Here is a 17,500-nt window from a genome sequence, read left to right as displayed (position 1 = left end):
AGGGACAGTATACATCAGAATTGTTGTTGTTTTAAAATATAGATAATCCCTTTATAACCCATTCCCCAGTTTTGGGGACAGCCCCCTGATCACATGACTTTGTATTTATCTATTGACTTGCATTTTAGCCAGTTAGTGCCGTGTTGTGCTGACTCTTAAATAACTCCTTGGGCATGAGCACAATGTTATCTATGTGGCTCACATGAACTAGCAGTCTCCTGTTGTGAAAAGCACATAAAAAAATGTGATAAGAGGCTTTCTGTAGTGGCTTAGAAACGGCCACAATTTTAGAGGTTTAAATGTTGTAAAGTAAATTAATATAACAATGTTGGTTGTGCAAAGCTGGGGAATGGGTAGTAAAGGCATTATCTATCTTTTTAAACTAACAATTTTGGTGTAGACTGTCCTTTTTAAAAGTTAACTTAGAGCATGCCAATTTGTCTGAAGCATGAGAGTTTAATTTTGACTTTCCTATCCCTTTAACAGTACTTGCTTACATTCTTATAACCAGATATACTGTTCCATCATTTACATTTAAAGCGACAGTACACACATTTTCATATAACTGCATGTAAAAGACACTACTATAAAGAATAATATGCACAGATACTGATATAAAAATCCAGTATAAAACCGTTTAAAAACTTACTTAGAAGCTGTCAGTTTAGCTCTGTTGAAAAGGTAGCTGAAAAGCCCACTGCAAGTGGCAAATAAGACACTCCCCCTCCCCCTTCTTTTGCATATGAAAAGACCCTTTACACAAATAGGAGCAAGCTGGAGAAGGTAGCTGACGGTATTCACATAAAACTTTGGGGCTTGGTTAGGAGTCTGAAAATCAGAGCAATGTTATTTAAAAATAAGCAAAACTATACATTATCTAAAAAAAAAAACTTTATGGGCTATAAAAATAGATAATCTACAAAACATTTATGCAAAGAAAAAAATGAGTGTATAATGTCCCTTTAAGGAACTTCCCCTATGTTTCTACACAATTTCCCAAATGCAAATGTCTGGGTGGTTTAGTATAGACACGAAGGTCTAAACTGGATTTCCAAGAGAAGATGTGGAAATACAGTATCTGAAAATGGACATGACTATAATTTCTTGCTCTGTAGAATGTGCTCTTCCAGAGTGCAGCCTGGTTTAGCCCACTTGTACCTTTCATAAAGGAGAACTTTCCAATAGTATATCATTTTGGTCCCAGACAATACAGGGCTTGAAAAACTCAGGTGCCAGGGAGCCACTGAATTAGTCTTAAAATGTCCATATGCCCCCACTGCCACCAGCCGTACATAAAACTTAGCTCGGTTAGGCTGGATCTTTTCTAGGCCTCACAATTCTTAAATACAAATCTATGTTGTGTTCTTATAGAATGTATGTATTTATGTATAAACATTATTGTATGTTGTGTGTGTGTGTGTGTGTATGTGTATATATATATATATATATATATATATATATATATAATTATATTTTATCTCAAAGATGCCTAGATTTTGAACAGATTTGTCAAGCCCTGCTTTAATATACACAAGCTAAGCTTTTTTCATAGCTGCACACTGCATATTTCAATTTTATTTTTTTATTTCATTAGTGATTGTAAAGTTTAATGAATAATTGTCCGGTTTCTAAAAATAATCTTAAAAACAGGGGCACTTTCACTCATTAAACTTTACATAGACGCTTTTAAAAACAAAACAAAAACAACTTGCCTTTACGTTATGGTAAACAAAAAAACGCTGATCCGCAGCTCCTACTTTCTTTAGCAGATCAGTGATGAATTCGGCTTCCTCCAATCATTGTGTGCCTCCTTTGGCGTCCAGGTCGTGGGGCATGCAAGGATTGGTGGAAGCCAGATATATGTGCAGCCATCAATTGGCAACTAGCTCCCAGTAGTGTTTTCCTGTCCTTGAGCTTACCTAGGAATGCTTTTCAACAAAGGATACCAAAGAGGTAATAGAAGTAAATTGTAAAGTTATTTAAAGTGCTACATTTGCTCTAATGGGGCAGTGGATGCTAACCTGAGGTTTTGATTATCTATTGCATATTGATAGATCTAGTCTTTCATTTATTTATTGTCTGTGGAATACTGCCCATATCTTACTTACAGTGACATGAAGATGAGGATCTAGAAAGAACATTGCTGCATTGGACAGTTTATTAATTACCCAGAAACGTGGAAGGGAATTAAGGGGGGATAAGCATTTGTATCCCCACATTTTAAAACTGCACTCCCTAAATTAAATCATAGTTTAGAACACTTGTAATGTTAAAGGGACACTGAACCCAAATTTTTTCTTTCATGATTCAGATAGAGCATGACATTTTAAGCAACTTTCTAATTTACTCCTATTATCAAATTTTCTTCATTCTCTTGGTATCTTTATTTGAAATGCAAGAATGGAAGTTTAGATGCCTGCCCATTTTTGCTGAACAACCTGGGCTGTCCTTGCTGATTGGTGGATAAATTCATCCACCAATAAAAAATTGCTGTCCATAGTCTGAACCAAAAAAAAAGCTTAGATGCCTTATTTTTCAAATAAAGATAGCAAGAGAACAAAGAAAAATTGATAATAGGAGTAAATTAGAAAGTTGCTTAAAATTGCATAAAAGAGCAATAATAAAATGACCTTCTTTCCTAGATCATTTTATTATTGAACTGATATTTGCCCAGACCTGTCTGTGTGCTTAAAGGGACAGTCTACAATAGAATTGTTATTGTTTTAAAAGACAGATAATCCCTTTATTACCCATCCCCCAGTTTTGCATAACCAACACTGTTTAATACAGTTTTTACCTCTGCGATTACCTTGTATCTAATAACCTTCTGACAGCCCCCTGATCACATGACTGTGGCTATATAAAATCTATCGAGTTGCATTTAGCATTGTGTTGTGCAAACTCCCTGTGCCTAAACAGTGTTATCTATATGGCCCACAGTCTCTTGTTGTTAAAAGCAATTTAAAAAACATGTGATAAGAGGCAGCTCTCAAGGGCTTAGAAATTAGCATATGAACCTACCTAGGTTTAGTTTCAACTAAGAATAACAAGAAAACAAAGCAAATTTGATTAAAAAAAAAAGTAAATTGGAAAGTTTATTAAAATTACAAGTCCTATCTGAATAATGAAAGTTTAATTTTGACTAGACTGTCCCTTTTAACCTCTGCAAAGCAGTTGCCTCTGAGCTGTAGTCTCACATCGCCAGCTTTGTTTAATTCTTGTTGCGCATTACCGCTCCAAAAATTTCTTTTTAACCCTTTAGTGGGGGGTGAAATGCACAGCTCTATGCAAGCAATAGTGCAATAAAAAAATCCCTAGCACATTAGACCATATTGTTGTTATCAATAATAATATTACTGCACTTAGTGATCTAGTGGACTAGCTAGCACTGTGTGTCTGGCTTCATTTGTAATATATTTTTTTTTTTTTTTTGTTAAAGGTATTTATTTTATTTTTTTGCTTTTTACATTTCTAGTGGACAGTGGTACAGGTGCTTTTATTTGAATTCTCTGGTGTGCTGAAAACCCTAGCAGAAGTTTATTTCTCTGTTTCCTATTTGGAAATATAAGGATAATGGAAGGTTTGGGCAGGATTCTCTTGTTTATACAACCCTACTTGTTAAAAAAGCAAATTCAACATCAGCATTTATGAAAAACAGGACACATTAAGCCGTAGTTAATAGTAAAAGGATTTCTGGCTTCTGCATATGGAAAAAGACAATTTGGAAAGAAGTTTTAAAGGATGTTAAACAACCTTCAGCGCTCCCCTGGCTCAATTTGCACATGATCTGTGATTCTTTCCCTGGGATTTTATGAGCTATCCTATATTTTCATGTGGCCAGGATGGCAGCTGAAAGATGGAAGTTGGATTATCTTGTGTAATACCCCAATAGGGTGTTGATCTTGGGGCATTTTTATACCTTTATTAGGACAGCTCATATTGCAACTCTGAATTTGATATTGACTGGATTAACCAAGTAGATTTTTTTTTTTAATTTTTTTTTTTTTAAACCAACAAGTTCTCAGTTGCATCTTCACCATGAACCAGCAGGTAGAATAATCTCATTTAAAGGGACATAAGTCAAAATTAAATTTCTTTGGTTCAGATGGAGCATGCATTTTTTAAAATAAAATGTATCAATTTACTTTTGTAGAATTTATTCTCTTGGTATACTTTGTTAAAAAGCCTACCCAGATAGGTTCAGGAGCAGCCAATGCACTACTGGGTGCTAGCTGCTGATTGGTGGCTGCACGTGTGTTCCTCTTGTCACTGGCTCACCAGATAGATCCCACTGCTTTGCAGCTGCCTTTATCATATGCATGACACATCTGCAGGGATTAGACACATAACTTATATGCAAGAAAAATACAATTGAAATGCAATAATACATTAGGGCATTTGACCTTCTGCCATCTTTCCACCCCTTAAATGAAAACTTCAATCCTCTGTAAAGTCATCTAATCCTTTCAGTATATTTTTTCATCCACACTTTGTCCTGGCTCCATTTTTATTGCATTTTTACTAAGTACTTATTATTAAACGCACAGTTTAGGATTATTGTTGCTCTCGTAAAAACGTTTTAACAGCTTTTTTCTGTTTTTCCTAATCCATTCTTTTGTTATAGAATGCACTAATCTGTGTGTAATTGCAGCAGACTTCTACCCTTGATTGCTAGCCTCTTTAATTCCTTACCTAGTTTTTCTTTGTGCTGGTATATATAGTTTATGGTAGGGAATGAGCGAATGTGCTGTAAGTGTAATTCTTTTGGTAGAACCAATAGTCCTGTGGACATGCTTTTTGGACAATCAAATATTAAGAATGAAAATCCATTAAAATTCGGTTTTCGATTGTTCATAATTAGATTGAATACCCTCATTCGAAATTTTGAACATTCAATTTAAAGGGACAGTGAAGTCAAAAGTAAACTTTTATGATTCAGATAGAGTATGCAATTTTAAACAACTTTCCAGTTTATTTCTTTTTTTTAAATGTGCTTTGTTCTTTTGGTATTTTTTTATTGAAGAGTCAAACTAGGACGGCACATAAGAGCTCAGGAGTGTGCACGTGTCTCTACTACTTTATGGCACCAGTGTTTTGCAACATTATGTTTAGCTTTTTTAGACAATGTTGCAAAACACTGCTGCCATAGAGTACTAAAGACACGTGCACACTTCTGAGCTCTTATGATCTTACCTAGTTTTACTCTTTAACCCTTAGCACTTTCCCACCTTGGTGCTAAGCTGTTAAGTGTTTTTTTTTTCTCAGATCCCCAAGACATACACTGTTGTAAAGGTTAGAAGATTACCTTTCCAACGGTGGGTCTTGGGGGTCTGTAGCTGCTTAGATGCCTGAGATACAGGCTTCTAAGCAGCATGCCCCCTGCTCCTATACTTAAAATTGTGAATTTTAAATAAAGTTGCATGATGATGTCACTGTGCATAACGTGAAGCAGGCCCGATCGCCGGGGTAGGAGCGGGTGGGAGCCCCCAGATCTCCCTCAAGGTGGTAGAGTGCTAGCGACGGCACCAGAGTGGGAAACTCTATGACGGCTCAGAGCCGTCTTTAGCACTCAAGGGGTTAATAAGATACCAAGAAAACAAAGCAAATTTGATTACAGAAGTAAATTTGAAAGTTGTTTAAAATTGCATACTCTATCTGAATCTTGAAATCATAATTTTGACTTTACTGTCCCTTTAACAAATACTATTTAGAAGTTCAGTAGTTCATGTGGTAGGGAATTTAGTAAATTGATACATAAAATAGATACAAATATATCAGTTTGAACGATTCTTTTTCAAATATTGCATCATTTGAATATTACATTTAAAGAAATCCTTAGCTATTACGTTAAACGTTAAAAAATTGAAAACAAACGAATGTGTTAACAATAGTTTAATTTTTGGAATGTTCACCCATCCCTAGTAATGGTGTTAAATCTGATCAGGCTAAAATCCTCCACCATAAAGAAATGCTGTTTATTGCATTTTAGTTAAACATTTACACTTTGTTTTTGTTAATACTAATGTAAATGTTTCAAAGCTACAGGTGAAAAGTAAACAAAAAAATTCACCTGTAGCTACAATACTTATATTATTGTGCTCTTTAGAGCACGCTAATCCCATCCTCTTCTTGCTATAGCCACAGTCGCGCTAACAGCAGACGTAACACTCTTGGTTCCCAGGACCTTCACTAACTTTAGTGTAGGTCCTGGGAACTGAGCGCGCTAAGCTTCCTGCCGGGGCTCTGGCAAAAAGAGGACTGGGTTAGCTCGCTCTCCAGAGTGCAGTATAAACCATTTGATTTTTTTTAAAAAGGAAATGAATGAATACTGACTATTTTAATCTAGTATTTATTTTTTTTCTTTGTGTATTCAGGGCTAGATTAGAGCGCTAAATTAAAGTAAACCCACAAATTGGCAAATTTGCTGGGCATGCGGGCCGTGATAAATAACCAGCCATTAGATTAGCCCCAAATTACAGGGCATTATAGTTGTGTGTTTTTTATTAAATTTTTTTTTTAGCTTTTTCTCCCCCGCCTACCCAATATAAAACAAATGCACTAGGCAGTTTTATGGCTTTAAAGTTAGTAGGAGTGGGGTGCTAGAAAACAAAACGGCACTGAAAAGTGCCTTTACATTGTGGTCACTGTGCGTTCCCAGTAAATCTATATGCTTCTATACATATATATTTGTGTAAATACACATATTCACACACAAATAAATATAAGCATATACATATAGATTTAAAAATACTGCAATCCCTGTGCTACTTACCCCCTTCTCTGAGCTTAGAACGAGGCTCACATTGTAGCCTATGGAAGTGCGCTGTCATTTGCTGGTTTTAAATTAACAAAGAGCAGCAGTTTAGGTTGTAATAACTTGCTTTGTGATCACAAGATTTATAAACCGAAAATAGAATTTTCATCCACTAAATATGTTTAGACTTCGTCCCTAACAAGACTTTCCAACTAATGTATAATAAGATTGATCACTCACTTGTTTAAACCAATTAAGCCTGCCCATGCCATTTGTTCACTTTTAGTTCCTGTTTTGATCATCCTCGCCTCTGATTTTTACAGCCCTAATGTATTAACAGACTTGCCCTCCTTGGTCCATTGCTCCAAAATGTAATCTTTAAACTCTTGGGAGGGGAGGTTATTTTATATATTGACTTTTTTTTTAAAAATGTTTTGATACATGTTAAGTTACAAGATCACCATATTTCTGATTTAAAAAAACACAAAAAAATTATAACAAAACTTACGGTTGCATACTACTGTAAAATTTCATATTAAAATCGGTTACAAAATTTTTAAACAAAAAATATCTGCTTCCAGCTATTTGAATAGTTATCCCTATATTTATATATTTTTAAATCATGTTTATTTACTTGTATATTGTCTCTTTTTTTTTTTTTTTGGTTTGAAAATATCCTACTCTACTATGTAGTAAACCATAGATTTTAAAACCTGGCCATTCTGCTGGAAGGCGATTTCCATTCACAATTCTGTTGAAATGCTTGTTTGGTTTAGCGGCCTATGGGTATGAGTCAGCGGAATTGTGCTATTCACAAATCCTTTCTTCCATCCCCTGAAGGCTACCTACCTCCTATGTATGAGAACACACGAGGATAATACCAACTTTAGAAGTCTGGTGAGGCCAAACTCTGTAGTCGACACCTCTGCTCTGTATATAACAATTAAGCTGTTAAACTAATGCCACATATAATTACTGTTCTGGTGTGAAAACCAGTTGTACTCTGTCTAGGATAATGGCTGAAGACTGCAGCATCGTCCGTCCTCTCTGACAGACCACTGAAAAATTAGCACTAGATAATAGCACTTCTGTATTTATTCGTGTTCATTGAGACAGTAAGTTAGTTGTGGTTGAATATTCCCATAGAAACTTAATAAACCAAATTATATGATAAACTATCCTAGACCTTTTTATTCTAATATGTAATCTGTATAAAAGTGCATTATTCCTTTTTGTTTTTTTTTAAAAAAACACTCAAGTTTGTCATTTTCATGACAGGAAACTGAAGAAATGTATTTATAGACATGTCTACAATCAATTGTGGCAGCTATAGTGTTTAGTGCATTTTTTTTATACAACTCATCCATAGACAGAATACTCACTGATAAGGAAAGCTTTGTGGGTGAACAGGACATGTCTCCACAAGAAACAAATGTAAACTTAGTGAAAAACTGATGCTTTTTGTACTGACCAAATATTTTAAAAGATCTTTTAGATGAAACATAAAAAAACGGACTTTAAAGGGACAGTCAACACCAGAATTTTTGTTGTTTAAAAAGATAGATAATCCCTTTATTACCCATTCCCCAGTTTTGCAAAACCAACACTGTTATATTAATACACTTTTTTACTTCTGTGACTAACTTGTATCTAAGCATCTTCTGACCGCCCCTAATCACATGACTTTTAGTTATTATCTATTGACTTGCATTTTAGCCAATTAGTGCAGTGTCTGCCACTTGCTACGGGCGTGATCACAATGCTATCTATATGGCCTACATGAGCTTGCTCTCCCCTGCTGTGAAAATTAAATAAAATAGAGGTGGCCTTCAAGGGCTTAGAAATGATCATATGAGCCTTCCTAGGTTTGCTTTCAACTAAGAATACCAAGAGAACAAAGCAAAATTGTTGATAAAAGTAAATTGGAAAGTTGTTTAAAATTATATGCCCTATTTGAAAAATGAAAGTTTTTTTTAGACTTGACTGTCCCTTTAATCTCAGTATAAATAAATGTAAAACCCCTTTTATGACATTACAAACCATTTAGAGGCTCTGGTTTGTTGCATAATTTGAAACTATTTTGTTAGACAATTTGCATTGATTTTACTCCAAGAAAAAAATATATTCATTTTTAAAATGGTTACACATTATAGTAGCAGGTGTATATGTATGGATGTATGGATGTGTGTGTATGTGTATATATTATATTGTTTTATTTATTTTTTTCCTCCAAAATAAAGGGGGTTCTTGATTTTGAATTACTATTGTCTCTGCCTATGGGGTACACAATTATTACATCGCTGCAGATGAGCATTTTGCATCAGTATTATGTATTAATATTAGTTTGTTGCACTTATTATTAAATCAGACGAGAGGTGTACTTAAAAGTATTAAAAGAAAATAATTTCATTTGTTGGAACATTTTATTGTTGCACTATTACTTTCATATAACTTTATGTTTAAAGGTATTAAGTGCATAGCCAAAGTAGGCTCCAGAGCAGCAATGCACTACTGGGAGGTAGCTGAGCACATCTGGTGAGCCAATATGTACGCATATGTGTGTAACTACCAATCACCAGCTAGCTCCCAGTAGTGCATTGCTGCTGTGGAAAAGCATAATTAGAAAGCGCTGTGAAATATGTTGGTGCTCTACAAATTACTGATGATGATGATAAATGAAACCAAGAGAATAATCCTATAAGTACTGCAGTGATTGTAATGTACTTACACAAATGTAAGCTACGCATATTTGTACTTGTTAGTGTATGTATTGGGATTTACCACATGAATGTATTGAACTTTGTATAGTGCTGCATAATTAATTGGTGCTTTTATTAGGAACTAATAATAATAATTATAGAAGCAAATGGAAAAGTCTCTATCTGAATCATGATAGTTAATTTTTTGTATTTACTTTCCTTTAAACCACATTCAACTCCACCCCCTACCCCCACGGAACAAGACTGTCTGTGACCAGCTATCTGTAACATCATAGACAGAATGGGACTAAAACCATTTAGTATATCCTTCTTGCACATTCCAATTGCAGCACGACCCTTTCCTGTATCTCTTTCACGCCTGCTGCCAAGGTACCAGCTTTAAATAGGCAATGCCACCTGCAGCACAGTAATAGGGGACACATGGTCTTTAGTTTAATGCTAGTATCAGCTCTAATGTAACTAAATTACCAGAGGACAGTAATACTTCCTTCCGAAACGTCAGAGTGCAATTGCTAACCTATTAACTAAAGGGTTTATTTTTGATCCAACCTCTTGGCTGCTTCTTGCTTGGCACTTTGGTTTAACCCCTTGCTAGCTATTTCATATAGAAAATAAATACAGGTTGTTGTTGTTATTATTATTATATGTTTATATCTAATGGCAAACTAACCACACTCACTGGTTTGAGGAAGGGGAGATATTCCCAAAATGTCACTTGTTTGTATAAATAAATATCACTATGGTTGTTTAAATCTAGCGAGCGCGGACAATCTATTGTATTTATAATATTATATCATTTTATGCTATCCAAAGCACAAATTGCATAATTTTTCATAAATGTATTTAATGTTTTTTTGAGCAACAAATATGGGAAAATGTTAATATTGGCTTATTTTAGCATGGTGGTGCACCCATTGAAAAGGTGCGTGTGTGTATGCATTTATTATTATTATTATTATTATTATTATTATTATTATTATTATTATTATTATTATATATTTCATGGATGTAATATTAAATTACTAAATTTAAATTATTCAAATATTTTTTTACAATTATTATTATTTGACTTTAGCCACAGCCTATGATGAGATGTAAAAAGTGATTAAGAACTAGACGTGCCTTTTGGTTATTTTGAGATGGCACCTGCAAGACGCATTCGGCAAATTACTTTGTGCTACACACTAAGCACTGGAATTGCACAGATCTTAATGTGCTGTATTTTCACAACAATAAATCAGACTGCCGAGTGATGCTTGCGGCCGCCGTCTTAGGGAATTCAGATCGGCCTGAATGCGCATCTATTAACATGTTTAGTAGAATATTCTGAATCTGCCATAGTAACAAAAGCATGAAATGGTGAAAAAGTGACGTTTTAATGCTGGAAGTTCACTTGTATATTTTACTTGGCTGTGATTTTGCTACTGGCACAGATATTCTACAACAGTAATAATGGAGGCATTGTATACACCTTTTTAGTCTAGTTTACTGACTTTTATGAAGCAAGTGGTGTGGTCAGTCTCCTTGTGCTCCCAAGTGCAAAACTTACAAGGCAAGCTCAGCTCAATGCATTTTCTAAGTGGCTTTTCAGAATAAACTTACTGTTTTATTATAATCAGTACATTTTAGAATCTCACAGCTGTTGTCAGTCTCTCTTGCTTCTTTCAGTATAGTAAAGAAAATGGGGTACATTTTTATTAAAGGGACAGTCAAGTGCAAAATAAACTTTCAGGATTCAGATAAGGCATTTCATTTTAAATGACTTTACAATTTACTTTTATCACCAATTTGACTTTGTTCTCTTGGCATTCTTAGTTAAAAGCTAAACCTAGGTAGGCTCATATGCTAATTTCTTAGACCTTGAAGGCCGCCTCTTATGTGAAAGCATTTTGACAGTTTTTCACCACTAGAGAGCATTAGTTAATTTGTGTCATATAGATAAAATTGAGCTCACGCACGTGAAGTTACCTAGGAGTCAGCACTGATTGGCTAAAATGCAAGTCTGTCAAAAGAACTGAAATAAGGGGTCAGTTTGCAGATACATAGATACAAGGTAATTAAAGGTAAAAAGTATTATTATAACTGTGTTGGTTATGCAAAACTGTGGAATGGGTAATAAAGGGATTATCTATCTTTTTAAACAATAAACATTCTGGCGTTGACTGTCCTTTTTTAAGCTTTATTCTCAGCTTTTGAAGCTTTGTAGCTGCTGGCTCGCTCATGCAAGAGAGCTCTGCAATTTTAAGAAGCAGAAGCTGCTTCTTTTGCATCTCCGCCATCTCGGTGGCCAGATCAATCGTCCAACGCTCGCCCGTTCAGGGTGATTGACATATGCTGCTCATGCGCAATTAGTTGCGTGAGAACAGGGGGGCGACATTGCACAAGAAAGCTGTTGTACAATGCTAAATTTTGCCATGAGATGCATCATCGCAAGTGGAGATTGCAGCAGATAGGTTCTCCACTTGCAAACCTGTCCACCTGCAATCATGATAACTTTTGACCAAACTATAGACTTGGAAGAATATCTCCTGGCTTGAGAAAAAAAGTATTGTTAGTTTTAAAAAACATTGAAAGGGGAAAATACCGCTGTATGGCCTAGAACAAAAGATTTGCTTGAAGCGTCAAATCTTCATAAAGTATATAGTATAGAAATATTTATACGTGCATGAATAGAAACAGATACTGACTCACACATAAAGTCCATAGTCATCAGTAGTAACAGTAAAACAAACTTATAAAAATAAAATGGATTCATTTACAGACCTGGACATTGCAGTGCTGTCAAATGTGTAATAGAGAGAAATACCTCTGACCCCCCTATAGAGTCACATGACGCTTTTCGCCGATGCTTTTTCAAAGGGGACATGTCTAAATGATACGTTTTACTATTACTACTGATGACTATGGACTTTATGCGAGTCAGTATCTGCTTCTATACATGCACGTATAAATATTTCTATACTATATACTTTATGAAGATTTGACACCTCAAGCAAATCTTTTGTTCTAGGCCATACAGTGGTGTTTTTCCATTTAAAATACTTCATGTAGAAAGCTCCTTTATTTGATTCAATTGATCACCGTTCTTACCTTGTACAGCAGCCCACGGCAAAAAAAAAAAAAAAAAATTGGCTAAGAGGTGACATTTTCACCTCTTGGCCAATAGCTGTGCGGTAAATCCGTCTCCCATGGGCGCCAAGCCGGATTTACCACACGGCTATTGGCTAAGAGGTGAAAACATCACCTTAGCCAAAACTTTTTTTTGCCGTGGGCTGCTGTACAAGGTAAAAATGGCAATCAGTTGAAAAAAATAAAGGAACTTTCTACATAAAGTATCTTATACTTCATGAATGAAAGTCCCCTTTATTTGTTTCAATAGTAAATCCTAGCATTTGTAAAACGCTAGGATTTACTTTCACTTTAAGAGGTTTAGCACAGTTTAATACCGCTCATCAGTGAGTACATTCAGCTACTGCTTTGTTTGGACATATTAAGTTTTGAAATGTATATGAATGTAATTTACACTGCTACAAAAATACCAAGACTGGCTGCATAAGCTACAAACTACAGTTTCTAAAAAAAAAAAAAAAAAGTTTGCAAAAATAGTGTTAAGCACCCCTCAGTCCAATACAGTGCATGCTGGAGGGTTCTGCACAAAACCCCAAAACAAGATATTCAGCTTTTCCAAAGAAGCAGCAGCACTAATAATAATAAAATCTTTGGTAGCTTTTATTTATTGAAACAATCCATAATATCACAATGACTTTTTTGGTCTACAAAATCGTAATCATGTTTAAGGTCTTGTAGACCAAAACATCTCCATGATATGGCTTGTTGCAAAAAAACAAATAAGATCTATCAGGGTTTTTATTACTGCTGTTGCAGATTCTCTGGATACATTATATAGATAAAATAAATTCAGAGTTCAACATTATTGTAGCGATCAGCACTTTTTGTGAATGCAACACTGCTGCAATATAGCGCTACAAGATACATGCATGCTCCTGAGCCTACCTAAATATGCTGTTCAACAAAGAATAGCAAGATAACAAAGTACATTTAATAGTGGAAGTAAATTAGAAAGTTGTTTAAAATTGCATGCTCTATTTGAATCAGGAAAGGTTTAACTCCTGTCTTTTTTTTTAAAAAAAATACTATGGTTCATCATTTTGGGTATATGATAAAAATATTCAAAATGTTAGAACTCCAATGTAGTGTATTGGTGCACATAGAATGTGTTTTTTTTGTTTTGTTTGTTTTTTTTAGTAACAGATGCATCCAGAATCAGAATGTTGCAAAATATTTCCATAACATTTTTTTCCACCTTCTGTTTGTTTTTTTGTTTTTCATATCTGCTATTTATTCCCTGTTTGTATACACTCTCTTACATTACATGGACATTTTTTGATATCTGTTTTTTTCTCCCTTTCTTTAGCACAAGTGCCAGACAGCGACGAGCAGCTTTTGCAAGATCTGCACTCTGAAAACCGTAAGTAACGTTCTGCTTCTAATCTGTAGGTTGAGGGCGTGCCATAATGAGACGGTACTTTGTGGTTGCTATATACTAACTTGCATTTCGTCATTTGATGTTTTGATTTAAGAGGAAAAAAAATATATAATCAGGTTGGAAAAGGTGATGTAACATGAAATTTCTTCATCTCACAATCTGAAGACACTAAGAAGTTGGTGTGGGTTAAATAGATGTTGGCATTAGGTATAGACTGTATATAAAAGGTAAATTATTGCCTGTTATCGGGTCAGAAGCATTTTATGGTGGGGGGGGGGCAGAATGCAATTTATAAACAGTAACCCATGTTTTCTTCATGTATCAATACCAATATAATTTCTTTGGGATTCTGTAAGGAAGCACCACTTTGTTATATTTACAATATACGTTTGTTATAAAGCTGTATTTACTATGATTGTTGCTCATGGGTAGGGCCATCTCTTCTTTGAGTCTTTGTTTTTAAACATCTGTTGTTCTAACTTTGCACGGCTCAGTACCTGGGTGCATTATAAACTTGCTGGCATTTTTTTTTATAAAAGAAAGTTTTTTTTCTAAATATACACTTAAAGGGATATTCCAGTCAAAATTGGACACCACATGGATGCATTTTGGTATTGAACAGAAGCAATTTTGTAAAATTCATGCATTAGCAAAAATGCTTCTAATAAAAGCTGTAGCTGTTTCAAAAGTGCATTTAAGTATGCACCGTGCACCAGCATTTTAAACACAACACTTGTTCGGAGAGCCTAAGGTGCTTGTACCATCTGGTAATGACTCAATATGTTAATTGCTGAAATGATACAGGCCCCACTTGCGTTTTGAGCAGTTGCATTATTTAAAATGTGGGTGCAGTGACGATATCTAGCTATGCTTCACATGCACATGCAGAGAACCATGTTAACACTAAAACAGTGATAACTTTTACTAAAAGCATTTTTGCTAATGTATATTGCAAATATGTTTCTATTCAAAGATGTAATCTATGTGCATTTAAATTTTGATTGGAATGTCCCTTTAATACTGCTTGATAAATGGATGTTTCAGTTTGAGCTATGCTGTATCATTACAGGTAAAATTAATCATACCACATATACACACACACATACACATACATACACACACACATACACATATATACATATACACACACACACATACACATATACACATACACACACACAAACATATACAATATACACACACACAAAAATATTTTCTATATTGTAATTTTATTTAGTTTTTTACAGACATCATGAACATATTTTACCTTAAACCCAAAGTATAAATTAGATGAGGGCCTTTCAAAATGAAGGAACAGCATTATGGAGAAATGCCGGCATTCCATGTACTTCTCCATTATTTCTGCCTGGTTTGGTTGTGTACTGTTTATAGGGGTGATGTGCTGAGACATGTTGCTGAACAATGCCTTTTCTTTCTGTGTTTGCCCCATGATTAACCCTGCTAGTCTCAGATCTATTCTGCAAACCTTAGTTGAGAAGTTATCTCCTATTATATAGATAGCTTTACAGTCCCTATTATTTGCCATCACCTGTTCCCGGTAACTTTGTTGATTACTCGGAATTGCTCGCTCTTGCTAGCTGTCTGATTCACTTGAATAATCTGTCAAGCGTGCTCATTTTATCGCATGTTTTTTTCCCCTCTGTTGTTCCATTGCACTCACTATTTTGAAGTGCAAAATTAGACAAGCATAATTTGCTTTTTGTGTAGAGCAGTAATTGAGGCAAGCTGCATGTTCTGTATTTTCTTGGCGTACAAATTGGCGGCAGATGATAATCATTTGACCCACTTAAAGCTATTTTTAACTTGGTTAAGATTTAAAAAGTAATTAGATGACAAAAAAAAAAAAAAATCAACCAAGCAAAATAACATTCTCAGTGTCTGGCCAAATGCGTCTCTTAATCTAGATCCTGTTAATTATTCCACTAACTCTGGCATTGTACCAACAACTTCTAAGAAAGTTATGAAATATTATAGACCTGATGTCTTGTCATGGGACATATTTGAATGAAATGGGTTTTGTGAATATCTTTATATAGGAGGTTCTCCAGGGTGCTATGCACCTATGTTTATTACAAAGCACCCCTCTTCGTTGCCAGCTACCCATTAAAAGAACATAAAGTAAAAAAAAAAAAATTGTCTAATGTAAGAGCATTTTATTATTGAGCTATTGCTTGTATATAACTGTTTTTAACCTCTTTGCAGGGGTTAAAAACCGCTTCAGAGCAGCAATGCACAATTGGTACCTAGCAGAACACATGAAGTGAGCCAATGACAATAGACGTGTGTGTATATACACCAATTACCAGTTTACTCCCAGTAGACCATTGGTACTACTGAGACTGCCTAGGTATGCTTTTCCACAAAGTAAATTTCATAATAGAAGTAAACTGAAAAGTTGTTTAAAACGACCTGCTTTATCTGAATCGACAGAGTTTAATGTTGACATTCAGTTCCCTTTAATTTGCAAGACTGAGTCAGTGCTTTAAGTAGAGCGAGGAAAGTGTTAACCGAGTTGAAAGGGTAAATTTAAAGAAAATAAAGGTATTACTTGGTGGTAGACCGGCCCTGCACCATTGCTCTTTAGGTTTTGGTCAGATTTATGCACCCCAAAATTTTGTCTGGTATCACGACTGCATCTTTATCCCAGAAAACTGTGATACATTCCCCATATTGTCTGCAAAGCTTTCTAAAAACACCCGGTAACAAATATTGCATAGGTGTTAGAAACAGCTAATGTTCTCTACTACTGAGTGTTTTTTTTATGACAATTAGAATGCCATACTGTTAAAAGCAACGTGCATAGGATATGCAAAAGTACATCAGTGCTTTACAGGCAGAGCAAGAACCAGTCCAAGACTATAATCTCAGGCCTTTAGAAGTGGCTGACAACTCTAAACTCCTGTCAGGTTCTTCACTTGATCAGTATGTAGAAATGTCTGTTAGTAAAGGTTCCATAACCCCCCCCCCCCCCCTGCACACACATCAAAACCTGCGGATATGCCAATGTTTTTGTGGTAAGGATAGAAAATGTTCTGCTGTGTTTAAGGTGTCTTCAGATCTCAAGTGTACTAAGGGAATGCTGATTCTCTAACCCCCACATGTCCTTATTTCCTAAGTGATGAACCTGCTGTTTAAGGGTTTATTTGGGTCTAAAAATCAAGATCACTTTTAAAAGCAGATCTAGATTTGTCACTTTACAAAAAAAAGTGGCACAATTGACCCCTACTTAGCTGTTCCTGTGTCAAATTGTCCACAATTCACTATTTTTCTTACATATTTTATGTTCAAAATCTTGCTGCCAAATACAGCAAAGTAAAGGTTTCATAGCCCTTTCAGGTGGGTAAGGCACTGGGGAGAAATCTGGTTGCACCTAATTTAAATATTCATCATGGGCATCCGCAGAATTTTTTTTTTTCTTTGGGGGGGGGGGGGGGGGGATTTTTAGAAAGGAAAAAACAAAACGCCTTAAGCATAATATTAGTGGCAACATGTGAAATG

The 17,500-nt window shown here is 35.1% G+C and overlaps 1 protein-coding gene across 1 annotated transcript in view; it reads left to right on the top strand.

Moving 5' to 3' along the window:
* The window catches only part of ETV4 (ETS variant transcription factor 4), a 60,672-nt gene that overhangs the window by 15,015 nt on the left and 28,157 nt on the right, over nt 1-17,500 (top strand). Inside the window, exon 5 of the mRNA XM_053694236.1 lies at nt 13,910-13,963. Coding sequence (XP_053550211.1) covers nt 13,910-13,963 — 54 coding nt within the window. The remainder of the gene's footprint in view (nt 1-13,909; nt 13,964-17,500) is intronic.

Source organism: Bombina bombina, chromosome 1, assembly GCF_027579735.1.
Source record: "Bombina bombina isolate aBomBom1 chromosome 1, aBomBom1.pri, whole genome shotgun sequence".
NCBI lineage: Eukaryota > Metazoa > Chordata > Amphibia > Anura > Bombinatoridae > Bombina > Bombina bombina.
This window is presented reverse-complemented; position numbering and strand designations above follow the sequence as displayed.